The sequence below is a fragment of the Carassius auratus genome, unplaced genomic scaffold, assembly GCF_003368295.1.
Source record: "Carassius auratus strain Wakin unplaced genomic scaffold, ASM336829v1 scaf_tig00215565, whole genome shotgun sequence".
In the NCBI taxonomy this organism is placed as follows: Eukaryota; Metazoa; Chordata; class Actinopteri; order Cypriniformes; family Cyprinidae; genus Carassius; species Carassius auratus.
The window spans coordinates 1,664,804-1,687,712 of NW_020528142.1; the positions used below are offsets into that span (position 1 = coordinate 1,664,804).

The window sequence follows — 22,909 nt, forward strand, 5'->3', positions numbered from 1 at the left end:
AATAAATTCCTACTTCATTCAAGTCATTAATATAATTTGTAATAAATACGTTGGCTAATTATATGACAACAAGCACATAAGAATGCCTTTTTTCATAATCTGAAAACATTTTCAACATCTTTATAAAATGTATTTTATTTAGTTTACATCCACTATGTAAACCTTTCCCCTGGAATGCATACAATGCAACTGAATCTACATTTTTTTGTTGTTCATTTTTCAACTAAATTGGTAACTATAGTTCATTAGATTTTTTTTTTTTTTTTTTTTTTTATCCAATATGCTACACACATATGCTACACATCAAAAAAGGTTTTTAGACATACTTGTCCATCAAGATCTACACATACAAAACAGTACCATTTTACTGAACAGACCTCTAATGTTATACCTGTCATAGTTAATTAAAAAAAGACAACCTTTGCTTCTATTAGCTGAGAGATACTCGTTTAGGCATTTGCTCTTGCTCAGAACAGCAGATTGTCATCCATATCCTCTGTAGGGAAACATGAAGAAAAGGTTTGTTTTTAAAGTTTTTGATTTATTTAAAAACGTGCATAAATAATTCATTTAAAGTGAATGAATAATAAATTAAAATCACTATGAGCTGGCCTTCAAAATAGTCTTACCTTCCTTAATGCCAAAGCAGCTGCACCACTCTTTGAATGAGACCAATTTGTCCTTGTCAGCATCACACTTTTGGAAAAAGACTGAGGTGCAATGCTCCATTGGAACTAGGGGAACGCGCAGTGGAGCCAGCTCAGAGTGAGAAAGAAACCTGCAACGGCACAACGTCGGAAACACACACACACACACGAAATTTGTTTAAAAATGAATTAACATAAGGAAGAAAATCTTATGAGCATATTTCACATCCACTTCATTTGAAAGACCAACATTAGATTCTTTATAAATAAATCTAGAGTATTTATAAGTAAATCGTTCGTAGGCGGATTTCCCCCACACTGCAGCTTTAAAGCCTCTGTCTGACCACTGACGTTGTGGAGGATATTGGCACCAAGTGTCTTTTTCTGGAAATGTCCCTCAACCACATCCTCACGCCGGCTAAAAATATTACTGAACCTCCTGTATGAGTAAGTCAGAGTTAGAATAGTTTCTGCCTCAGACGTCTTGCCCACGAATTGCCCTTTCGTGACCAATCATACAGTATGCACATACTGTAGAGCTCTAAGCTGCAGAGAATTTCCCAAAATCGCATGTTCTCGTCTAATTGGGCAGCTTTAAGCACATTTCAGGAATCAGGGATCAGAGATATTTTTATCAGTCTTTTGGCTGGAAGACAAACATTAGAAGGACATCTGACTTCATTTACAGAGATATTTGGGATTTTTCTCCTTTCTGATAAACTAAAGAATATTGCAAGCAGGAGTTTGTTCAAACACACAGCCCTCACTTGTCTGAAGGATGCTGGTCCATCTGTGCAAACTGCCAGTGCACTGGATAGATGTACATGATGTAGTTCTTCTCAAAGTCCTGCTGAAGAATCTCAACGGGGTGATCGTCTGCATGAAGACGTCTCTCGCTCTCATAGATCTTCTGAACCTGTTAAGCAGAGCATTCGTCGATTCATTCAAGGGCTATTTTTTAAAGTAGTACATCAGCATTGTGTATTTTACTGTCAAAAGTTGCAGATCTGAATAGAATTTGTCTCCCGTTTATTGTTTTAAACATTCTAATTGCCTCTTTGGGAGACATGTGATATCTATATGAAAAACTGTCCCGATCTGTCCCGTATCTTTGATAGACGTACCCTGATACTTTGTTTAGCTGTGAGAAAGCCAGGAGACATGGATTCATGCTCATATAACTGCAAAAGCACGTTCTTCAGCCAATCTCGCATACGCAGAGGGAACTGCACCAGCTCCGACTCTGGACATGGAGGAATGACTACCAGACAAAACATGCAAAAGAAACATTAGGAGAAATAAAAACAGAGAAAAATTAAAGCATTTTAGATATACATAAAAAGTATGGAACTATGAAATATGTCATTTAATTGAAGAGGTAATATTGAATTTATTTAGAAGTGTCTGAATTGTTATTGAAGAATCCATCTGGGTAAATCTGAGAGCAGTTTCTGAGACATTGTTAAGAAATCTCCAGATACTCTACATACCAGTAAATCTTCGCATCTATATTTACACCAAAACTTTCACCAAATTTGGCCTCTCTTGTGCTAACAATTAAAATGAGCATATCAGTGTTTCTTACATTTGCAGGATCCAGTGTAATCCAGGTGAAGTCTGTGGCCTGTTTTGGTCCCCTCAAGGACACACTTGGTGGCAAAAAGCTGACAGGATGTGTCATACGTCGTATTGTCAGTTCCGCATACCTACAATGAAAATGTCCCAATGACAACAGCATATTACTAGCAAATGGTATTATTATACTTAGTTTTTTCAATCAGTATCTGTTAACTATATGTTTAATCTGTAATTTGTAACTATTCACTCTCAAAAGGTACAAAACTGTCACTGGGGCAGTTCCCTTTCAAAAGGTACCAATATGCAACTTTGAGGTACTATTATGTACAATTTAGGGGTAAACGGGTATGTACTTTCTAGCTTTTGTAACCTTTTTTTCTGAGAGTGTACGTTTGGAAGTTAAAGCAGTTTTACTATAATCAGCTGAATGCAATTTAAACATATTACTTATACGTACATGCTCAAAATCATTTTCACTGGGAGGACATTCTGACGGCTCCTGACACACACAGACTGGTTTGTTCTCATCATTCACTTTGCAAGTCTTTCCTCTTTTACAGCGAAAGTTCTCGCAGGGGTCTGGATAAAAAAAGACAGAATGTGTAAATATCTTGTCAAATACTGTATCCTCAAATTAAGCATCCACTGCTGCTTTAAAAGGCTCTCACAGAGACATCTAATAAAGGTTATATATAACAACTCGGTAAAAAAAAATGCCAGCATTCCTTTGCCTCTATTGGTTTGGATAGAGTGTAAAGCAGGGGCTAAGGCTCTCATTGACTTCTTAAGCCAGGGCGGTTTAACGGTCTATGTTAAAGAAAAACTCTGCTCAGCAGATTCCTAATAAGAAATCGGGGCTATGTAGACAATGTTGAAACAACAATCACCATCTGGCAACCCTTGTCCGCTGGGCCGATGGGTGGGTCGAATGTCAGGGTAAAGCTCCATAGCGGCCCTGATCTGTACAGGATTCATCCCGACCAAGCGAGACTGCAAAGAGGCACAACCAACACATTTCAACATTTCAAAGACTTTGCAGGGTATATACTAAAAATATGGGCCCTAATTCAAATACTTTAAACTAGCGCACCTGCTTAAACGATCCATGATCCAAGTATCTATTAACTACTAAGAATAAACTTAAATGAGATTCTTCTCATTTATTTGCTTTTGCTCACACTAACGGTTAGGTTTCGGGTTTTGTTTCATAATCATTTTACTTCAGAATTGCTGACTTTTGTTTTGAGCCACAATTAGCATAAAAAAGAGCAATAATATAGTTTGCACTGTGTGTAAATAGCCTACATATGGTGTTATAAGCAAGTAGTTAAACTGTTTGTGGTGGTTAGTGAATTTAGCCTCTACTTCTTGAACTAAGTACTAATAATCAATTTAAAATTCATTTAAAGTATTAATCTACTAAAAGCACATGCGTAGGCTATATACTGTACTAGCATGTATTGTGAAAAGCTTAGAGTCTGGTTGTGTGTTCATCTAGAAAATTCTCATCTCCTTCAAGATAACAATGTATGTGTGATGCATTTTGTACCCATTTCCCATTCTTCTTTCTGGTTTTAGGCTCTGTATTTTCAGTGGGCTCCTCCAGTTGTTCTGGGTCTTTCCTATGATTATGTTCTTCAGTTGCTTCCACTGCACTGGCTTGGTCACTCTGCATCTTCTCCAGCTGCTGGTTGCTTCGCTGCTTCTTGGGTTTGCTCTTCCCATGGCTGCTGCCTTTATTCTTCTGCTTTGTCTTCTTGCCACTAGACAGACTAGCATCCTCAGATTCAGTGCTGTGCTTCTCATCCTGTTGATCGCTCTTCTCTTGTTCATTGTCATTCTCGGAGTCTTGTAAAGGCTCATCTTGGGTTTGTTCTGCTGGCACGTCCTGTTCTTCTGCAATGTCCTCAGAGTCAGTGTTGGATTGCTGAGAATCATAGTCCACTGTGACTGTGGGAATCACATCTTCAGCTGTTTCCTTCGTCTCTTTGACCTCCTCCAGCTTGGTGGGTAGTGGCTCTGAAGCATCACGGTCAGCTGTATAGTCCAAATCAACTGGTATCTCTGACTCTGTACTGCTGTCGGTCTCATTTGCATCCTCTACCTTGTTCTCACCTTCTCTTTTTTCAGTTCCATCTTCATTCATCGTAGATTGTCCATCTTTCTTTCCCTCCTCCTCCGCCATCTCCTTCAGTTCTTTGTCTTTTTTTGAACGATCCTCATCTTCATCCTCCTCCTCAGGGACCTGTAGGAGCTGAGACAGTGCCTCCTCACTCAGGAGCAGAGGTGTATTCTTCTCACCTTCCTCTGAAACTTCAAGCTCTTCTGCCCCTGCTTGCTTCATCTCCACACGGCTCTCATTCTCCTCACTCTTGTCCTCATCCTCTGGGTCCTGTGTGCTGGACTCAAAAGGCAGAAATGTGGGCAGAACGGCATCGTTTCTGTCATGAAGCTTCACTGGCTTTTGCTTCAAAAAAGGAAAAAAGGAAAATAATAATTATTATTATTATTATTTTATGAATCATTTTTTGTTTTGTTTTTCAAAAGCCTACATTTAAGCAACATATAACTGACTGACAATTAAAGTAAAGTTTATATCCTGTATTAATTTATATATATATAAAAAAGAAAAGAAATATTTTGATTGAATTAGAGTTCTTTAACAAATCAATTGAGTGAATAATTCAATGACTCTCTCATATAGATGTCAGTTGCTTGTTTTTGAATGAATCAAAGTTTCTGAACAATCTTTTTAATATTCGCTGTATAACATAATAATAATATTTTTTTTCCATGTAAAATGTATAATTGTATATAATTTATACATAAAGTATAAAAGTATACGTAATTTTTTTATTTATTTTTTTTTTTTTTTTCAGAGGTCTACGAGTAAATGTAATCTTTTTAAGGATTACCTGCTCTTTTGGAGTTGGGTTGTGTTTGACATGCTGATTTTTCCCATGAGGTTTACTTTGTACCTGAAAAAAAGATGATATATAGATAGGTTGATGACAGACGGTCAGATGATAGAAAGATATTTCACCAGCTAGCAATAAGGACAGTTTACTACAGCGCTGACATTTTTTTCAGCATAGACTTTGCGCAGATATGGCACACATGCACACGTTATTCCACACCATGTTCACTGCTTTAATTACAGAACAAACTGTATTTACCCAGAAACAATCTTGTTTCAGCTGCACGACTCATATAAATTCATACCAACAAGAAATTACATTGCTGTTTATGTAATCCTTCCAACTCAATTATTTGAGATTATGTATGGCTAACCACTCTGTTGTCATTTCCTGGAGAAATGCTAATATTTTGCCAGTGAAGTATTGTCCTTCTATGTCCTGATAAGTAACCGGTGTTGAGAGTCCATTTGCATTACATTCTCCAAGCTGAACTGAAAAACATGCCTCGGTCTTATGATTTAAGCGAGGCATTTTGTCATTTTAAATCTACACAATTATCCTTTCATCATCCACTGTGGACTGTGGGATTGATTTACCGCCCAGCAGAACTCCATTTAAGAGTTAGTCTACTCCCATTCCGATCCCAAGAGTAAGGCAATGGGATAATATATAGCCGTGTTTGTGATTAGCTGTGTCAAACCCTCTCTGTTGGCCTGGATCATATATTACAACAGATTTCATTACAGCTTACAGGCTCCTGCTGATTTATCTGCACACTTGATAACATTTGATTGACTCTCTAAAAGCTCCTCGTCTCAAATTCGCAGCGTGCATATTCCTCATTGCGTGCGTTTTGAATGTTGTTCTTTCAAATATGTTCTTGGAAACTTCTTTTGGGTGGTGTCTGATTCCATTTGGTTCTTTGACCTTTGAAAATGACTGTGGGCTTATAGAAATATTGCAGAATATTTGTAGATTTGACTTACATAGGTAGCCAGTGCTGAGACCAACAGGCAGAAGAGAAACAGGTCTTTCTTCATCTCTAGATTAAAAGACAGAATCAATAATGATTTGTATGGATGTCAGCAGAGTCTTGTGTCCTATTTTAAAACTTCCTAAAAAACTGGAAAAAAGTTTTTCTTAAAAAAAAAATAAAAAAAAGTGACATGATGTCCCCATTCTCTATTCTTTCTATCTAAGAATTCGGCTGTTCTGCCCTCTGGGCCGTTCTCACACAGGGTTCAGAGTTTCTCCATCTGTATGCTGGACGTAGTCCTGCCATGACACCCCAGCATAAATCAGCCGCCTCAGTTGTCGTGGTAACAGGGCCCAGGAGATGAGCCCCACTCAAAAGTCACATTCAAAGTCCGGAGGGGCAAAGCAAACATCAGAAGCTACTAGACTGGAAAAAGAGTCGACTAAGTACACAAGCTTTTTGCTTCCTGCACAGAGACAATGTGCCTATTACTGGCCATGTTAATGTGGACAATGACTGGGGTGCAATGGCATGAAGATACTGCATGCCAAAAGATGATATAGAATCGTTCGTTATTAAATTTTTTGTTTTAAAAATCTTTTTTTGTTTTAAAAATGCAGTAAATTTATAACAATGACTTATATTTCACAGTGCATATTTTAATTCCTGAGGATTTATCATATAAAACTTTGTACTTTCAGAAAACAAACATAGAATAAACAAATTCAACTTGTGCTAGAAGAATCTCCAGCAATTAAAAACTGCAAATAAATGAAAATATACATTGCTATTAATACGCCAACATGATATGCATTTTTTTTTTTTTTTTTTTGCATTATCTTTTCTTTCATTTTATCTTAATTATTAACTATTATCACTATAAATTGAATTTTGGGACTTACCTGGGCTGCGATGTCGCTGATAAAAGGGGAGGAATTTCGAGTCACCGAGAGTCAGCGAGAGGCAGTCAGTCAAAGCACCTCTAACTCCTTTCTGCCTCCCCTTCAGCACTGTACATCAGATGCCCTTCATCTGCACCCGGACATTCACAGAGACACAACTAACGGAAGCTTCGGTGGGGGGGTGCATGGGGAGAAGAACAGAGCAATAGAGAGTCACTCCAAAGCACACCGTTACAATTTAACCTTACTCAAACATTACAAATCTATCTAATGTTTCCACTGTATTAGCATATTTAGATTCAAATTATTTAACAAACTAGTTAGGTTTTAAAATAAATAAATGAACTTTAATTAATTTACAGTATGTGGAAAACAAAGAGGTGATTTATTTTCTGGTGATTGGCAGATTTTCAGATCTTGAAGCTATACGAGTGGCCCAGTGTCAGGGAATTTTGACATTCAAAGCTAAAAAGGATATTAAATGCCACCTGTAGATGGCGCCCAGTGCTTTTGCAGACCTTCTAAAATATTTGCCAAACTGGCGGCCACCAGAGTATTTTATTAACTGTGCACCTATTTTAGTATCAGAATATCAATTTGTTTGGGTTTATTTAAATAAAACTTTAAACTCTAAGACTCTCTCTCTCTCTCATATATATATATATATATATATATATATATATATATATATATATATATATATATATATATATATATATATATATATATATATATATATACACATACATACACACACACACACACACACACACACACACACACGCTGCGATTCAAAAGTCTGGGATCATTACGTTTTTTTTTTTTTTTTTTTAAGTGGAGCTTCTTGGGCTCATCAAGGCTTTATTTATTTGATCAAAAATACAGGTGAAAAAACTTTAACATTGTGATATATTATTTACATTTATATTATTGATTTTCTGTTTTAATATACTTAAAATTTTAATTTATTATTATTATTATTATTTATTTATTTTAATTTTTTGGGGGGAAACTGAGATATATTTTTTTCTATATTCTTTAAAAAGTAAAAAAAAAAAAAAAAAAAAAAAAAAAATTAAAAACAGCCTTTAATTAAATTACAATATTTGATAATGAGTCTTTACTAGGGCATTTTATCGATTTAACACATTTGTGCTGAATAAAAGTATTCATAACATTCCAAAAAAAAAAAAAAAAAAAAAAAAAAAAAAAAAAAAAAAAAAAAAAAAAACAATATACTGACTTTTGAATGGTAGTGTATATTGTATATCAAGATTTCCATTTTGAACAAATGCTGTTTAAATATATCTCTGTGTGTGTGTGTGTGTGTGTGTGTGTGTGTATTCATAAAAGTATCCTGAAAAAAAGTATCACAGGTTCCAAAAAAAATGAAGCAACTGTTTCCAACACTGATAATAAATAGCATAATAGAATGATTTCTGAAGGATCATGTGACTCTGAAGATTGTAGAAATGATGCTGAAAATTTAGCTTCGATCACAGGAATGAATGACAATTTAAAGTATATTAAAATAGAAAATGTTATGTTAAAATCAAAAAATAAGATTTTTTTTTCTTTTTTGGATCAAATAAACACAGCCTTCACAAATCTTATCTAAAGTGTATATCTTTAGAATTTGCAACAAATAAACATCTTAAAACATTTAAAAGATAGGAGAACAACACTGTACCTTAGAAAACACCTTGGGATTTTTTACATTAGCAATATCAACATTAACTACTATTTAATGTTGTTATTATTATTATTATTATTATTATTATTTCTATTTCTTTATTTTGAGCGCTTGAATATTAGAGCTCTAGAATATTTGAATAATAATAATAATAACTACTGTCACTACTAGTAATAAAATATGTGTCTGTTTCTTTATTTTGAGCTTTTAAATATTAGAATATAATACAATAATAACAATTACTACTACTATTACTATATCAATGATGATAATAATATTATTTCTTTATTTCGAGCTCTTGAATATTAGACTCTTTAAAACTCATCTGTCTCACAGCCACCTTGTCGATATCCACCTTTTATCAAGAAATCTAATTATAACAGCAAGCAAATTCCACTCAAATTGCAAGAGATGAATATTCATTAGAGAACCACTATGCATTGTTTTACATTTCCTCAAAGCTATTATCAGTAAATATCTTGGTGCGCTGCTACATGTGGTTTTCGGGTACACTGCAATGATTAGGAGTATGATTGTGAGGAATGATTGTAAAATGGAAATATTCCACTCTTCACCAACACACACAGACTCAAAAGGAAAAAAAAGTAGCACTCCATATATGGAGCTCCAGGAAGTGGTGACCAAAAAAAAAAAAAAAACAGTGCAGGGACAAGTTTATATAGGAATATTTATAGGTTATAAGCAAGCTATCATAAAAGAAATAAGCCATTTGTGATTTTCAGCATTTTGTATCCATAATAAACACATAGAATTTAAGTAAGGTATATACAGTGATTGTCTATGGAACATAATAAAAAAAGGCCCGTTTTGGAATGCTCTCATTATGGACTTCCTGTCCCAGTGTGGGATTAGACAGTACTCTTACTCAGTATTTAGAGGCCACACACCCTATAGTTTAGCATCTTAAAATAGACACGTACAGGAGAGGAAGTTTTGTAGTGTGTGTCATTGCATTATGTAAACATTCTTACTGTGGCACTCTCATTTTCTTGTATATTCTAGCTCCAGTTATTGTGCCCCCACAGTAATCTGAGTGTTGGCGAGCAGGAAGTGATGCTGTTACCTTAATGGAGAGTCAGCCTGTTAAATAGCACTTTCTCTAGACATACCATTAAATTCAGTCTTTAGCTTTAGCTATAAACACTCTCTGGAAAGTACTCTCGTTCATTTACTCTTCTGCTTTCTTGGACTTTGCATTCGGACTACTAGAAGAGAAAGGTAAGATTTTCTTATTTTTAAGCAGAAATGTTTCAAGAAATGTTAAAACAATAAATTATTTATGGATGTTTATTCTTCGGATTTTATATTCCAGAATGAAACCTGTCATACTGATTCTCTGTCTGCTTGGAGCAGCCTCTGCTAATCCAGTGAGTGCTACTGTGAATAAACTTTTCATGTCCCTTTGTCTTGCCATACATTTCGAAGAGTGACAAGTTTTTTTTTTTTTTTTTTTTTTGCATTATCACACAGATCTTGCATAAAATGGCTATGGAGATGATTCAGCATGCATCCAACTCTGTAAGTGACGCTCAGTATATTTTAAAGAAACTTTGTGTTAATTTTTAAAAAATGTTTTAGGTAATGTCCTTTAATCTGTTATATTCCACAGTCGGAAAGCTCTTCAATATCTGAATCCTCCGACCAGAGTAATACCTCAGAAGCTTCAGATGAGGTGTGCTTCCAGTCAAATTCCACATCATATTATATATAATCCATGTCAAATTTCTACCAGAAAAAAAAAAAAAAAAAAAAAAAAATATATATATATATATATATATATATATATATATATATATATATATATATATATATATATATATATATATATATATATATAATTCATATATAGTACAGTATTAAGTATTTTTAAGTCTTTTTTTATAATTTACAAATAAAACATACATGCATTATTTATTTATTTATTTGCAGAAGTCTATGGAAACGGTCTCCGACAGCAATGTAAGTGTCAAAACTATTATGTCAACAAATCTAATGAGAAAATATTTCAATATATTTTGATGATGTTAAGAAAATGGGCTCACTTCACTTTCTCGGTTTTTCTTGACAGAGCTCAGAATCATCTGAATCAGACTCTAATGAACCGGTATAACTACTATTTTTTTACAAATGTAGAAAAATCACTAAACAGATCAATATTATTGCAAATGTCTTACCATGTTTGTTTACACACACACATATATTTTTTTTTGTTTTGTTTCAAGATCTCTAGTGAAAGCCATTCTGTGGAAAGTCTGGTAAGTTGCTTTGCCTTAATACAACCTGAAACTCATGCTCTAAAGCGCATTGACTGCAGAGAAACTGATATCCTGTTTACTTTCCCACGTTCTGTCATCTGTGCTTATCTAGATTGGAAAAAGTGAGACCGCACTGACATCAGATAACACTCAAAGCAGTAGAGAGAATACTCGTAGGGTAAGGAACATCCAATTTCACGCATCGTACAACAAACGTGTGGTTACACAGGAATAATGACCATCATAATGCATTCATACAGGGCTGGATCTACACCCTCAAATGGGTCAATAAGAACAACAATGCCATTGTGCAAGAGACCAGCCAGTCAGAAGAGAATGACATCAAATCCACCAGTGATGCACCAAAAACAAGTGACAGCAGTGAATCGAGTGAAAGCCAGGAAATGGTTGCTCTAAACAAAAAGGAAGAGGATAAAAGTGCAGACACAAGTGAAAGCACTGAAAACCGTTATACTGTTGATGGTACAGAGTATAGTACCAGCAACAGCAGCAGCAGTAGCAGCAGCAGCAGCAGTAGCAGTGAAAGCACTGAGTCCAAAAACAGTGCAGCCGACAGCGAAAGTCGCTCAACTGAGTGCCAGCCAGGAGCTAACACACAAGAATGTGACAGTGAGGAAGACTTTCTGGATATCGGTGATGATGGTGCAACTGACCCTTTTAATGGCATCCTAATGCCTGATGTCACTGAGCCCTAGCAGCAGTTTAAGACAACTATTATGACTCAATGCTCTGATATCTTACAAGTGGAAATCCCAGGAATATATCAAAATGGGAATGTTCTATTAAGAAAAATATTTAAAGGAGGTTGTGTAAGGAAATTTATATAATATTAAAATAAAGCATTAAACAAATGTTAATAATACTGTATTATACAGTCTGTTTTTAATTTAAGATTACACATTGTAGGCATAGTTTGATATTTTTATTCTTTTTTTTTTATATTTGCTTTTTATCACTGGATATCTCTGGAGCTGAAGTTGTGACAGTATTTTTATATAGATTTTGTAGCTGTTTATTTATACTGTTGGTATTAACCCTTTTCAAATAAATAAAGTAAAGAAAAAGTCAAGCATTGCATGAGTCCTGTATTTCCCAGGAATTCTTTAAGCTAAAAAGTTGCATATGCAAACACCATACATTCCTAAAATGAAAGGGTTGCCCTAATGCAATCCAAGAGTAATTACCAACTTCATTACCTGTAATTTTACAGGTTTACTTCATACCTTTGCACAAGCATGCCTCAACAATAAATGAGTTGTGTAACATCAAGATATGAAAGAGCACTTTGGAATATTGCAACTATTGTGTGTGTGTTTGATTGACTTATTCACAAGTTATATATCTATCTGTCAAATGCATGTCATTGCTGTTTTAATACCACAAGATGGTGGCAAACTTGTGGGGTTTCCCTTAGGCAGAACATCATGAACTCAAACAAACATTACATGCTGAGCGGGACTTTCTACCGTTTCATCTGTGCTGCTTTTGGCAGAGGGATAAAGATTCCTTACTCTAAGAATGGGGGTTTAGACATTGTAAGTTTGTTAATTGCTGTATAATTAAAATGACTGTTTTATGGTTCAGTCTTCAGATAACAGACTAAGCACCACTGGTTTTCATTGTCTAGACAACTGAAGTGTGATCCAAGATAATGGCAGGTATCATCCATTTGGACATGAAGGGGTAAAAACTTAAATAATGGGTATTTTAGAGACTGCAATATATTGTGTGTAAGAATTTGCCAGATTTCCCAGTTTAAAAAGACAAAATAAAATTGGCAGATGCTATTTTTCTCAGAGTTTACGGTTAGCTGCTCAGCTGCCAATGTATTATACGTTACCATCAAATTAAACAATTTTGTATAATCTCAATATGAATGCAGCACTCATTTCACACCACATCATTGTCAAATTGTTTTGGGGTGACCAAGCAATACTTAGGCTAAAATAGTATAATCTCTCTCTCTCCGAGTGTGTGTGTGTGTTTACATCGTAGGCCAAGAAATGTTCATAAATTGTAGGCTAAATAAAAGGACAGAAAAGATTCATCATTTACACCCATTCCAAACCTGACATTTTTAAGAATGTCGGTAACCAAGCTGTTTCAGTTCAATTTACTTTCATTGTAGGACAAAACATTCAATGGAAGTCAAAGGGAACTGAAAGTGTTTGGTAGGCAGCACATTCTTCCAAATATCTTCTTTTGTGTTCTGCAGAAGGAAGAAGGCAAAGTTTGGAAAGAAAAACATTCTTCATATGTTGGTGGACTATCCCTTTAAAAAAAAACGTCAAAAAATGTTTTACTTCCCCTACTTTCATCAGATTCATACCTTAGCTTCGTAACTTCATTAAAAATCTGTATTTCTGAAAGCCACCTTTACCAGAGAGCCAATTTCAACGCACTCTTCGTAGGGGACTTTATGTGTTGAAGTCCCGTTTTACTCAGTCCGTGAGCGACCCGACAAACTAGAACGTTATAATGAGAGAAACAGCGTAACGTTACTCTTAACCGCGTCGCGTAGGCTGCTAAATACAGGTCGCGCGCAATGTTCGTGCACACGCAGCAGGCGGCGTCAAGCTGAACTGTGATCTTCCTAAACCTGATAACAAACCGAGGAGCGCGGCAATTGTCTCTAAAATGTGTAAAATCTAAATTAAACCACACACGTCTCGACCATTAACTCTTTTGATGACAAAAAGGGGGCTGTAACCGAACTATTTTTTGACGTTTAATGTGAAGTACGAGAAAAAAATATACCCAATTTGAGATGGGGAAGTCCCCGCAAGGAAATCCCCTCTTCATAAGATAATTTCGAAATTGAGTGAGGCTCTCACAGGCTGAAGCTTTCTGCCTTTGGTCTACAGCAGACGCATGTAGTAAGCCTATGACACTCAAACCTGTGCAATATATGGGAAAATCGAACTTTATGTATTGGTTTTAACGCGCGAGCGGATTGTTCAGAATGGATGAGATAAAGAGAGAGAACGACGCACTGAGGGCGAAGTTGCGCAGCTGCTCTACACTCAACACATTTTACCACGAAACACAACAAGAAATTGCTCGTTTAAATCAATTGGTCACCTCCAAAGACGGAATAATTGCCGATTTGAAGGCAAGACTGGGGAAGTATGATAAAACAGTGGTCATAGAGGGAGAGGAGCCCTATATTGTAGGGCCGTCGAAATCTCTCATCGAGAGTTTGTGTAAGGAAATTTGCAAATTAAAGCAAAACCTCAAGGAGTCAGAGGCAGACGCCGCCCAGAGATTGGAAACCAGTAAAACAGTAAGTTAAAACACTTTTTTTTTTCATTTGTCTTCCTGCTCTCCTATGTAATCATCTACAATATGTCAAGTTGATTATTTTTCCCTGTACATCTCGCCATCTAAAGCACTGTAAAGTAAACACCTTAGTAAAATCCTAGAATTCCTTAATCAAGAAAGAAATAAGATAAGAATAATAATGATAAAAGAGCTTTTTCCAGCCTACAATGATTTGGTGGTCCTAACTGATGGTCTGCCAGTCTTACAAATTTAAAAAAGTACCCGAAACCCTTTTAAAATGTACCAGCCTGATTTAAGTGAAGTCATTTAAGTGGTATTTTTCAGTTTATGATTATACATTTGTTCAGTAACACATGAATACTATCTATGCATCTATGCATTAGATATGGTGAGACAAGTGAATTTCTTGTTCCGTTCACCTGTCAGGAAATGGGCTTGAAAAAGTCTTCTGACTGTTTGCATGTTCCAGGAGATCCGGAGGTTGCAAGAAAAGTTGAAGGAGAAGGACCAAGAGCTGGAGACCATCAGGGAAAGGCCTGACCAGGAGAAAGAAAGGGAGATCCAGCGACTGCGCTCCAACTTGGCCGAAAGCGATCGGACACAGGCCACCAGGGCCGTCCTTTGCAACTCTCTAGCTGAAGAAGCCGAGCAGTTGAGGGCACAGCTTGGGGCCACCGTGCATGTGTGCCAGGAGCTTTTGGGACGGCTGGAGAAAGAGAAGAGCAAGACAGCCATGACGGATCAGAGAACTCAAGCAAATGAGGTGTGTTCGGGGAAACTATCAGCATTCTACAACATCTGGACCACCTTTAAAACACTTTATTCAATAACTATATTTGACTTTGCTTTTTGTAGCTTCATCAGCCGAAAGAATCCCCTGAAGTTCCCCATCTGAATGTCATCATCAGCAAGTTAGAAGAGGAGAACGACCAGCTTAAAAAGAGAGTTGCATATGTAAGGCTCACATGATGGAACTGTTATTTGATCATCACCCACTGACATTTGTTTTTACCAGTTTCATTTGCAGAAAATGTCACTCACTACCTTTTATGGAAAGACATAACAACGTAAAATATTCTTGGAAAATGTCGTGTCATTTTTGTCTGTTCACATCATAAATACATGCCTTTGTTCCATCTCAGGTGGAAAGTTTAAACTCAAAGTGGCAGAAGTATGACTCCAGTAGAGAGGAGTACGTGAGGGGTTTGTGTCAGAAGTTGAAAGAGTCAAACGGTCTGGCATCCGCAGGTCCGACCCTGACCCAAACTCCGGCGGCGGGCAGCGTGGCTTTGTTCCAGCAGGAGATTGCGCGGCTCAATGGCCTCCTGCAGGACAAGATGATGGAGTGCGAGAGACTCGGCAGAGAGAGGGATGACAGTAAAAGAAGAGACCAGGAGCGCATTCAGATGCTTGAGCAGCAGGTCTTTATTATTCTTTTGAATTCCTCTTAAACAGGAAGTCATGGTATTTTTGTTACAACAAAGGTGAGAAGTAGTTTTGTTTGGCGTGCTGCCCATAAACTAAAAGACTTTGTTCTCCTGTAGGTTTTGGCCTATATTGAAGACTTCAAATCAGAGCGGGCAGATAGAGAAAGGGCTCAGGGTAAAATCCTGGACCTTCAAGATGAAGTTGGGCGACTTCAACTGCAAATACGCACACAGGCAAGTCTAAAAAAAAAATAATAATAAATAAATAAAAGCCTTATTTAAAGAATGAAAATCTTGAAAAGATAATTTGCTTTTTTTTATGGCAAGGTTAGATTAGGTTGTAAAATGCCATGTGGTGGAACTCCCCAAAAACGTAATATTTACCAAAAAAAAAAAAAAAAAAAAAAAGTATATATTATATTACGTAATTTTTTTAACAATTACAAATTATTTTATTATTGTCATTTACTACAAATTAACCAACATGATAGACGAAAAAAGTATTAAAAAATACATTATTAGTATTAAATAATATTACATGGTTTTATATATATAGTTATAAAATATTATGGATTGTTTTAAGTCACAATGAAACTGAATTAGCAACAGATCTTTTCTTCAGTTTCTTGATGTACATCTGAGAGCAGTGGATTAACAAAAACACACACACACACACACACACACATATATATATATATATATATATATATATATATAGGGAGAAAGAGAGCGAGGGTGGGTACAACAGGTTTTTTTTTTTTTTTTTGGATTTTGAGATGTGGGCGTTGCATTGAAAAATTAATTTGAGCATGCAGTTGAACATGGATGGGCAGGGTTTAAGTGGTCTAAATTATTCGAGAAGTCTGGAAAATATCACCAAAGAGAAATCTGTCATGACAACATTTTGATTACAACATAATGGGGTCAAAAAAAAGAAAGAAAGAAATAAAGAAAAATACATGAATGATTTGTGACACAATAACATACTTACAAAACAGATTTTGATTAAATGCTGGATTTTTCCCTCCCTTTCTTAATCAAACTGGAAGAAGAGACAACCCGCATTTCTACATGATTTAACCCATAAAAGTAGTTTTGGTGGTATAATTTAATATATTTAGGTAGATTCAGCTATATCAAATTAGACTTTTGACTTAAAACCAGAGCATTTATGATTTTTAACAAGTCACCACTTGTTTTCAGTGCAACCCGACCAGCATGAGACTTTAAAATCCAATTCACTTTAAATAACATGCATTATTTCTCCATCACTCAGAGCGTCCAAGATGCCTCATCCTCACGGCGACTTCACATGGGCCTAAAAAAAGTTCCCCACCGACAGAAGGACACTGCCGAACCACGGAGAAACAGTCCCCCAGAAACAAGCTCAAAAAGGACTATCAGTAACACGGCACCGCAGGGAGCCGCTGAACTGCAGTGCCCTCGCTGTCTCACCACGTATGACGACGAGCACGCGACCGAATACCTAAACCACTGGGACGAGTGTGCCAAGCTGTGAGTCTCTCACCTCACTGACTTTTCACAGGGCACAGAAAGCACTGAGGACAGAATCACTACAAGCTTTCAGACTATGGGATGTTTGACAGGGTGTTGATGAAGGCAGGGGCACGTTTAAACAAGATGGAGTCGAAGGCAGAGCTTTTTTTCTGGGGGGTTTAGGCTTGGCTTTATGATTGTGGGCTTGGTTGATGTTTAGAAGGTCGCTTGTGGCATAGGACTCAAGATATGACTTTGGGTTGGTCATTCCCAGTTTAAAGGCTTACTCACATGGCTGTCATTGAACCCAGATGGTTTGGTTATGAAAAGTTATTCAATCTCAAGCATTTGTGGTTTATAAGTCACTGGGTTTTGTCACTTGTTTGGTATTATGGTTTTCAGCATGGTACATTTTGTCTAAGAGCTTCAATCAATTTTTTTGCTTAATACTGTATTGCAGATCTGTGTATAATTCAGATGGATCGTAAAATTGGTATCATATACCTCACCAATGTGTATTCTCTTTATCAGATGGTTTGCACTTTTTGCTATTTTAATTATTGCCAAATACAGATGATAAAAGAACATAACCTTTTATATTTAATACATAAGCTTCTTTATTATTAGACTGTCGAGTATCATTCATGCTGTTTTTGTTATGGTGCTATTTGTAAAGATTATTGATCTATTTTTATATTTCATTTTTCGTCTAATTGTATGTGTATTGTTATTATCAGCCTTGGGCTTACATTTTCAATCAGAGATGATTATTTGTACCAGAATATACAGAGCAGCACAGCGCACACTATTAATAATCTTTTGATAATCGACTTTCTGATTCATATATATATATATATATATATATATATATATATATATATATATATATATATATATATATATATATATATCAAACTTTAGTTTCCGATTTTTAAATGTCATTACATTCTCAGAGTTTTAAGGCACCTTTTGACTGTGAGGTACTTGCCATTCGATCCCCCTCTGCAGTTGAAAACATTCTAGTTTTAAGTAAGAAAGGAAGTTCCCTACATCCTGGTAAATTGAGACCTGAAATTAGCACGTCTCAGATGTTGCCGATGACAAAATGGCCTCCTATTGCTGCACATCTGAACACTTTACTGGGGGTTTTAAGGCACTAACAGCAAAAAAATATCAAGTGACAAGAAGGAGATATCACAGAGATGCCAAACTAAGACAGAGAAACGTGATAACTATAGGAGGATTTATTTTTATAATAAAGTATTTGCTTAAGGACCCTTCTTGAAACTGTGTAATCTTGTTTGTGTCTGTAAGTGCTTCCACCATCAAAGGTAATTTTTAGTAAGATATGGGAAACCAGACACTGAGAGAGTTGTGATAATGCTGGCGAGATCATGAGGCACAGTGTGTCATAAAGCATTACACTCAAGTCCAATGGGATTTGGAAGTGTGTGAGTGTGTGCACAAGTAGTGGAAAGCCCCTTCCCAAGCACAACTGAATGGGCAGACTATAACTGCAGCAAATTCTCAGCTGTCCCGAGGCCTGGAAGTGAATAGAAGAGAAACAGGCGACTGTCGGGTAGAGGGATATAGCGGGACTGGCTATTTAAAGGGGAGGAGGCTATGTGACCAAACAAGGCTAGTGTCTGTAACTGAAACTACATGCTAAACATTATATAGCTTACAAATGATGTACAAAGCTAAATTGCTGCTTTAGTTTTTAAATAAAGGCCAATAACACATTATCCAGGCCATTATGAAAAGGTTTTGAGAGATATCAGGTCATGAATTTAGTTAATTTCATGGAGGGCTGTAGGGTGGATGTATTTTTTGTAGGCAAAAAGCTACAAATGAGTTAGCATTTTAGCATCTCTGGTTCTACCAGTCTGAAGTCAATGGGTTATAACACAAGCATGATATATATATATATATATATATATATATATATATATATATATATATTTTTTTTTTTTTCACATTTATTCTATGACAAAAAATACCTCTCTCTTTTACCTCTCTTAAACAAGGTGGTTGCTAACAACATTTATAAAACAAGGATCACTAAAGTGATTTCTGAAGAGTGATTCTGGGAATTGAAGTGTCAACTCAAAGAATAATTTGGTTCCTAAATATCTCCCTAGAAATGTTTGTGTTATACTGTATCTGGGAAACTGGTCATAAGTACAGGCCCGTATTCAGATTACATACGAGATCACAGTCCCCTGAGTCAATAAACCCTTGATGAGCTCAGACGCACGACCCTATCTAGCTGCCACGGGGGTAGGAGGGAAAACTCCGGCAGGAGTTTCATGCTCTCTACTTAAGTCAAGTCACCACTCTCGAAATGACGTCGCTCAAGCGCAAGCACACACTTTGGTAGATGCTCGTGGCCGTAGCGTGTCATTTTTCTACCTGCAGGAGTCATTTGTTTTGAAGTCATAGAGAAGATCGTGTTTGCTGTGAAGAACGTAACTGGAGATGCGAAAAGCTGAAGTGATGGATGTGTGGGCCCCGCTGTAGTTTTGTTCTTTTAAAAAAAAAAAACTTTTCCTTGGAGAAGTGAAAGGTTGGTTGGGAGGGATTCCCCACATACAAACTTCATGCACACCTACAATATTGTGAGACGCACACATCTACTGCAGAAAAGCACACACACACACACACACACACACACACACACACACACACCAAAATCCACCTTCAGAAAGTGGAAATAATTAGGTCACACGATCACATGACTTTTACAGTATAACTATTCGCAGAAAAACCAAATGTCACTTACACAATTAGCTCCACAAATGATATTTAAAAATTCAACACCACCACCACCACAAAAAAACTAAACAAACAAAAAAAAAACACCTGAGGTAGCCTATCATGGTGGATCTTGTTTACCCATTATTATCCTTGACTTTACCCGCCGCGTTGTTCAGAGAGGGAAAATTTTTATAAAATGCCATGCCAAAACGGATAAATATGGCCTTTAATCTTTTAGAGCTGGGTATTCCCAAGCATTGGCTAACTTCAGTGCTTATTTGGAAAAGCAGCACCTTATTAAACATAGATTGTTGTTGTTACCGCCTGTGTTAAGAGTTATCATGGCCTGTTGTGTTATTTTTTTTTTTTTTGATAAGAGCGATCAGCGCTTAGACAGAACACCATTGTCAATTCCAGTATGTGGAACGATGGGGGTTTTCCCTCTTTTGAGTTTCTCCCCAGCTCTGGGCCATCCTCAATGAAAAGATCTTCACCAGTGATTACAAACTACACTATCTCATCTCCGATCTTTGATTTCTCTCTAATAAGCCCAGCTCTTACTTTCTTTACGACCCTGTTATTGTCCAAGTCCTGCTCTGGAAGACTGACTGTAGACGACTAGGCTCCACACGTATTCCACAGTTACAAATGTGGATGTGTATGCCAAGTCAATTTATCTTGCACTCTACTGATAATACCCAAATGTCATATGCAAAAGACTTTTTTTTTTCCCTTTTTTTAGTATGGGAGACCAGATTCTTTATTTTTTAATTTGATTATTATTTATTTATTTATTTTTATGTACCGATACATCTTCATTCTCAAACAACTATTTCAAACTTCATGTTGAAAGTACAAATTGAATCTGGCCCCGAACTAGAAATGTCTTAGTAAAACAGATTTTACATAAATGAAGTAACTCCAGCATTGCATCATGGGTGACTAAAACTGGGCAGACTTACAAAAGCACTACCAGGAGATTCACAAAATCTCCCATTGTTCATTCTCCGATTTTCCAGGCAAACACGTGGTCAGTTTTCAATTATATAAATACATATAGCTAATTAAGTGATTTATTTTTTGTTTTGTTGAAACAAAAAACTAGTCTTCCACTAGTTTTAAAATGCTTATATTTTTTACATTTCACATTTGTTTGATCAAAAGTACAATAAAAACAGCAATAGTGTAAAATATCATTGCAGTTTAAAACAACCGTTTTCTATATTAATATATTTTAAAATGTAATTTATTTCTGTGATGGCAAAACTAGATTTTCAGCATCATTAGTGTCACATGATGCTTCAGAAATCATTCTAACATGGTGATTTGCTGCTCAAGAAATATTTTTTATCATCACTGTTTAACATGACTTGACACATGTAGCTTGATATATTCCTGGAAACTGTGATACTTTATGCTTGCCATTTAGAATCGCACAGCAGTGTAAAAATATGCTTAAATATGTTCTATCAATTATTGAAAGGAGATCATCTCTTCCTGAACAAGACAAGTAATAGTTCATCGAACCTGTTATACACGGTTTCTTTGTTACAAGCTAAAAAGGAGGTAGGCGTTCCACCACAGCAGGAAGGAAGAAAAAAAAAAAGCCCTACATAAAACAAAGTTTGATGATGACGGATAGTGACAAAAGTTCCCTTTCTGTGGGAGTCATAAGTTTAGAAATAGTCTGTCAAGTGGTTTCAAAGATTAAAATATGCCCTCCCTCCTATTTTAAAACAGGATTCTAAAAACTTTTTTGAAGAATGAGGTAATCTCACTTTTTGTTGCAATTTGGAAGTGAAAGCCAAAATCACGTACATACCTCTAAATTCTATGACCTTATACACAAAGACAGATCTAACTTCTGACCCATCTCTAATAATGGCAAGAAGAAAACACAGTTTTTATTTAAAAAATGACTGATATTATTATTATTAATATTATTAATAAGGATTATGGCAGTCTTTTAAAAAAAGGGGTCGCAAAAATGATTCCAACAAAGTTTGGCTCAAATTAACCATATCTTGCCTAAATTCCCAAAATAAGATGAGGAGTCAGACAGGGAAAGCAGACCTCAAAATTATTGATAGGAAAGCAAAAAATTAAAATTATATTATATTATATATATATATTATTTTTCCTTATAAATAATGTGAACCGGAGAAATACGCACTGAAACAAAAGGAACATTAAGTCTATTTTTGTTTTTATGCTAAAATCACAAGTAGTTTTGGCCTGTTTTTTTTTTTTTTTTTTTTTTTTTATCAACTTGACAAGCTGAAATTATTTAAAAATATAAACTGAAATATCACCTTTATCTCATTATGCATTCATTAGGGCACGCTTACCTGAAATAAGTAGTGTCAATTGATAAAATCTGAAATACTTTTATTTTAAGGTTTCTACTGTCAACTTGCACTTACCTCTCAGCAGCAACAATAATACTGCATACTGCTTCCAATGATGCTCACTGTTTGGATTGGAAAGAATGCTTTCCCTGACTTGTACCTGCCACACCCTGGTAATAAAGTCACAGGAAAGAAAACCAAGCAAAATAAACCTGACTTCACCTCACATTTTGAGCAAAGTTTCAAGAATGTTTGCATAACTATTATTACTATTATCACTGTTATGATTGCTGAAGTAAGCAGATGCAGTCAGTGTAAAACTTTAAACACCGAGTGAAAAGGGTTGTGGTGTTTCACATGCATCCGTTCTTACCAGAACGACGGGGACGGACCCGTTTGCAAGGTGCCAAGTCATGCAAATTAGGGGTGTTAGGTTGCTCCTTTCATGTTGATCTGCAGTCAGTGTTGTATTTCCCCTTGATTGGATAAGGTTAGGAATTTTATAAGTGTTATGAGATGGAGTCAAACGAAAAAAACAAAACAAAAACAAACTGACACATAGAAATGTCCTGCCACTCTACTGTATT

General features: G+C 35.9%; 3 protein-coding genes across 4 annotated transcripts; 2 read left to right on the top strand and 1 right to left on the bottom strand.

The window, feature by feature from the left end:
- Positions 1–400: 400 nt before the first annotated feature.
- On the bottom strand, positions 401–22,742 carry sparcl1 (SPARC-like 1). Its single transcript, XM_026260578.1, has 12 exons — positions 22,398–22,742; positions 7,022–7,189; positions 6,130–6,185; positions 5,141–5,203; positions 3,775–4,692; positions 3,113–3,215; positions 2,683–2,804; positions 2,233–2,353; positions 1,772–1,908; positions 1,415–1,563; positions 630–778; positions 401–496 (listed from the first exon to the last, which is right to left on the bottom strand). Exons 3-12 carry the CDS (start codon positions 6,181–6,183, stop codon positions 468–470), a joined length of 1,845 nt encoding a protein of 614 aa, XP_026116363.1. The 5' UTR covers positions 6,184–6,185; positions 7,022–7,189; positions 22,398–22,742; the 3' UTR covers positions 401–467.
- scpp1 (secretory calcium-binding phosphoprotein 1) lies at positions 9,529–13,008 on the top strand. Of its 2 annotated transcripts, none has more exons than XM_026260581.1 (9): positions 9,529–9,953; positions 10,048–10,102; positions 10,206–10,253; positions 10,345–10,407; positions 10,668–10,694; positions 10,804–10,839; positions 10,958–10,990; positions 11,103–11,168; positions 11,251–13,008. In XM_026260581.1, exons 2-9 carry the CDS (start codon positions 10,049–10,051, stop codon positions 11,704–11,706), a joined length of 783 nt encoding a protein of 260 aa, XP_026116366.1. In that variant the 5' UTR covers positions 9,529–9,953; position 10,048; the 3' UTR covers positions 11,707–13,008. The 2 variants fall into 2 exon arrangements, with proteins under 2 accessions (XP_026116366.1, XP_026116365.1); XM_026260580.1 differs by having other exon boundaries at positions 9,531–9,953; positions 10,665–10,694; positions 11,251–13,007.
- Positions 13,548–18,062, top strand: tnip2 (TNFAIP3 interacting protein 2). Its single transcript, XM_026260579.1, has 6 exons — positions 13,548–14,294; positions 14,763–15,056; positions 15,149–15,247; positions 15,436–15,714; positions 15,838–15,954; positions 16,997–18,062. The coding sequence occupies exons 1-6, from the start codon at positions 13,974–13,976 to the stop codon at positions 17,237–17,239; spliced, it is 1,353 nt and encodes a 450-aa protein (XP_026116364.1). The 5' UTR covers positions 13,548–13,973; the 3' UTR covers positions 17,240–18,062.
- Positions 22,743–22,909: the final 167 nt, after the last annotated feature.

Excerpts from the sequence above, each read along its gene's own strand:
- sparcl1 (XM_026260578.1), bottom strand. The coding sequence starts at position 6,183 with ATGAAGAAAGACCTGTTTCTCTTCTGCCTGTTGGTCTCAGCACTGGCT. Across the intron at positions 2,805-3,112 it reads CGGACAAGGGTTGCCAGATG|ACCCCTGCGAGAACTTTCGC; the intron begins GTGATTGTTGTT and ends TTTTTTATCCAG. Across the intron at positions 1,909-2,232 it reads TTACACTGGATCCTGCAAAT|TCATTCCTCCATGTCCAGAG; the intron begins GTAAGAAACACT and ends TTTGTCTGGTAG.
- scpp1 (XM_026260580.1), top strand. The coding sequence starts at position 10,049 with ATGAAACCTGTCATACTGATTCTCTGTCTGCTTGGAGCAGCCTCTGCT. Across the intron at positions 10,408-10,664 it reads CCTCAGAAGCTTCAGATGAG|AAGTCTATGGAAACGGTCTC; the intron begins GTGTGCTTCCAG and ends ATTTATTTGCAG. Across the intron at positions 10,991-11,102 it reads GCCATTCTGTGGAAAGTCTG|ATTGGAAAAAGTGAGACCGC; the intron begins GTAAGTTGCTTT and ends GTGCTTATCTAG.
- tnip2 (XM_026260579.1), top strand. The coding sequence starts at position 13,974 with ATGGATGAGATAAAGAGAGAGAACGACGCACTGAGGGCGAAGTTGCGC. Across the intron at positions 14,295-14,762 it reads GATTGGAAACCAGTAAAACA|GAGATCCGGAGGTTGCAAGA; the intron begins GTAAGTTAAAAC and ends TGCATGTTCCAG. Across the intron at positions 15,955-16,996 it reads AACTGCAAATACGCACACAG|AGCGTCCAAGATGCCTCATC; the intron begins GCAAGTCTAAAA and ends TCCATCACTCAG.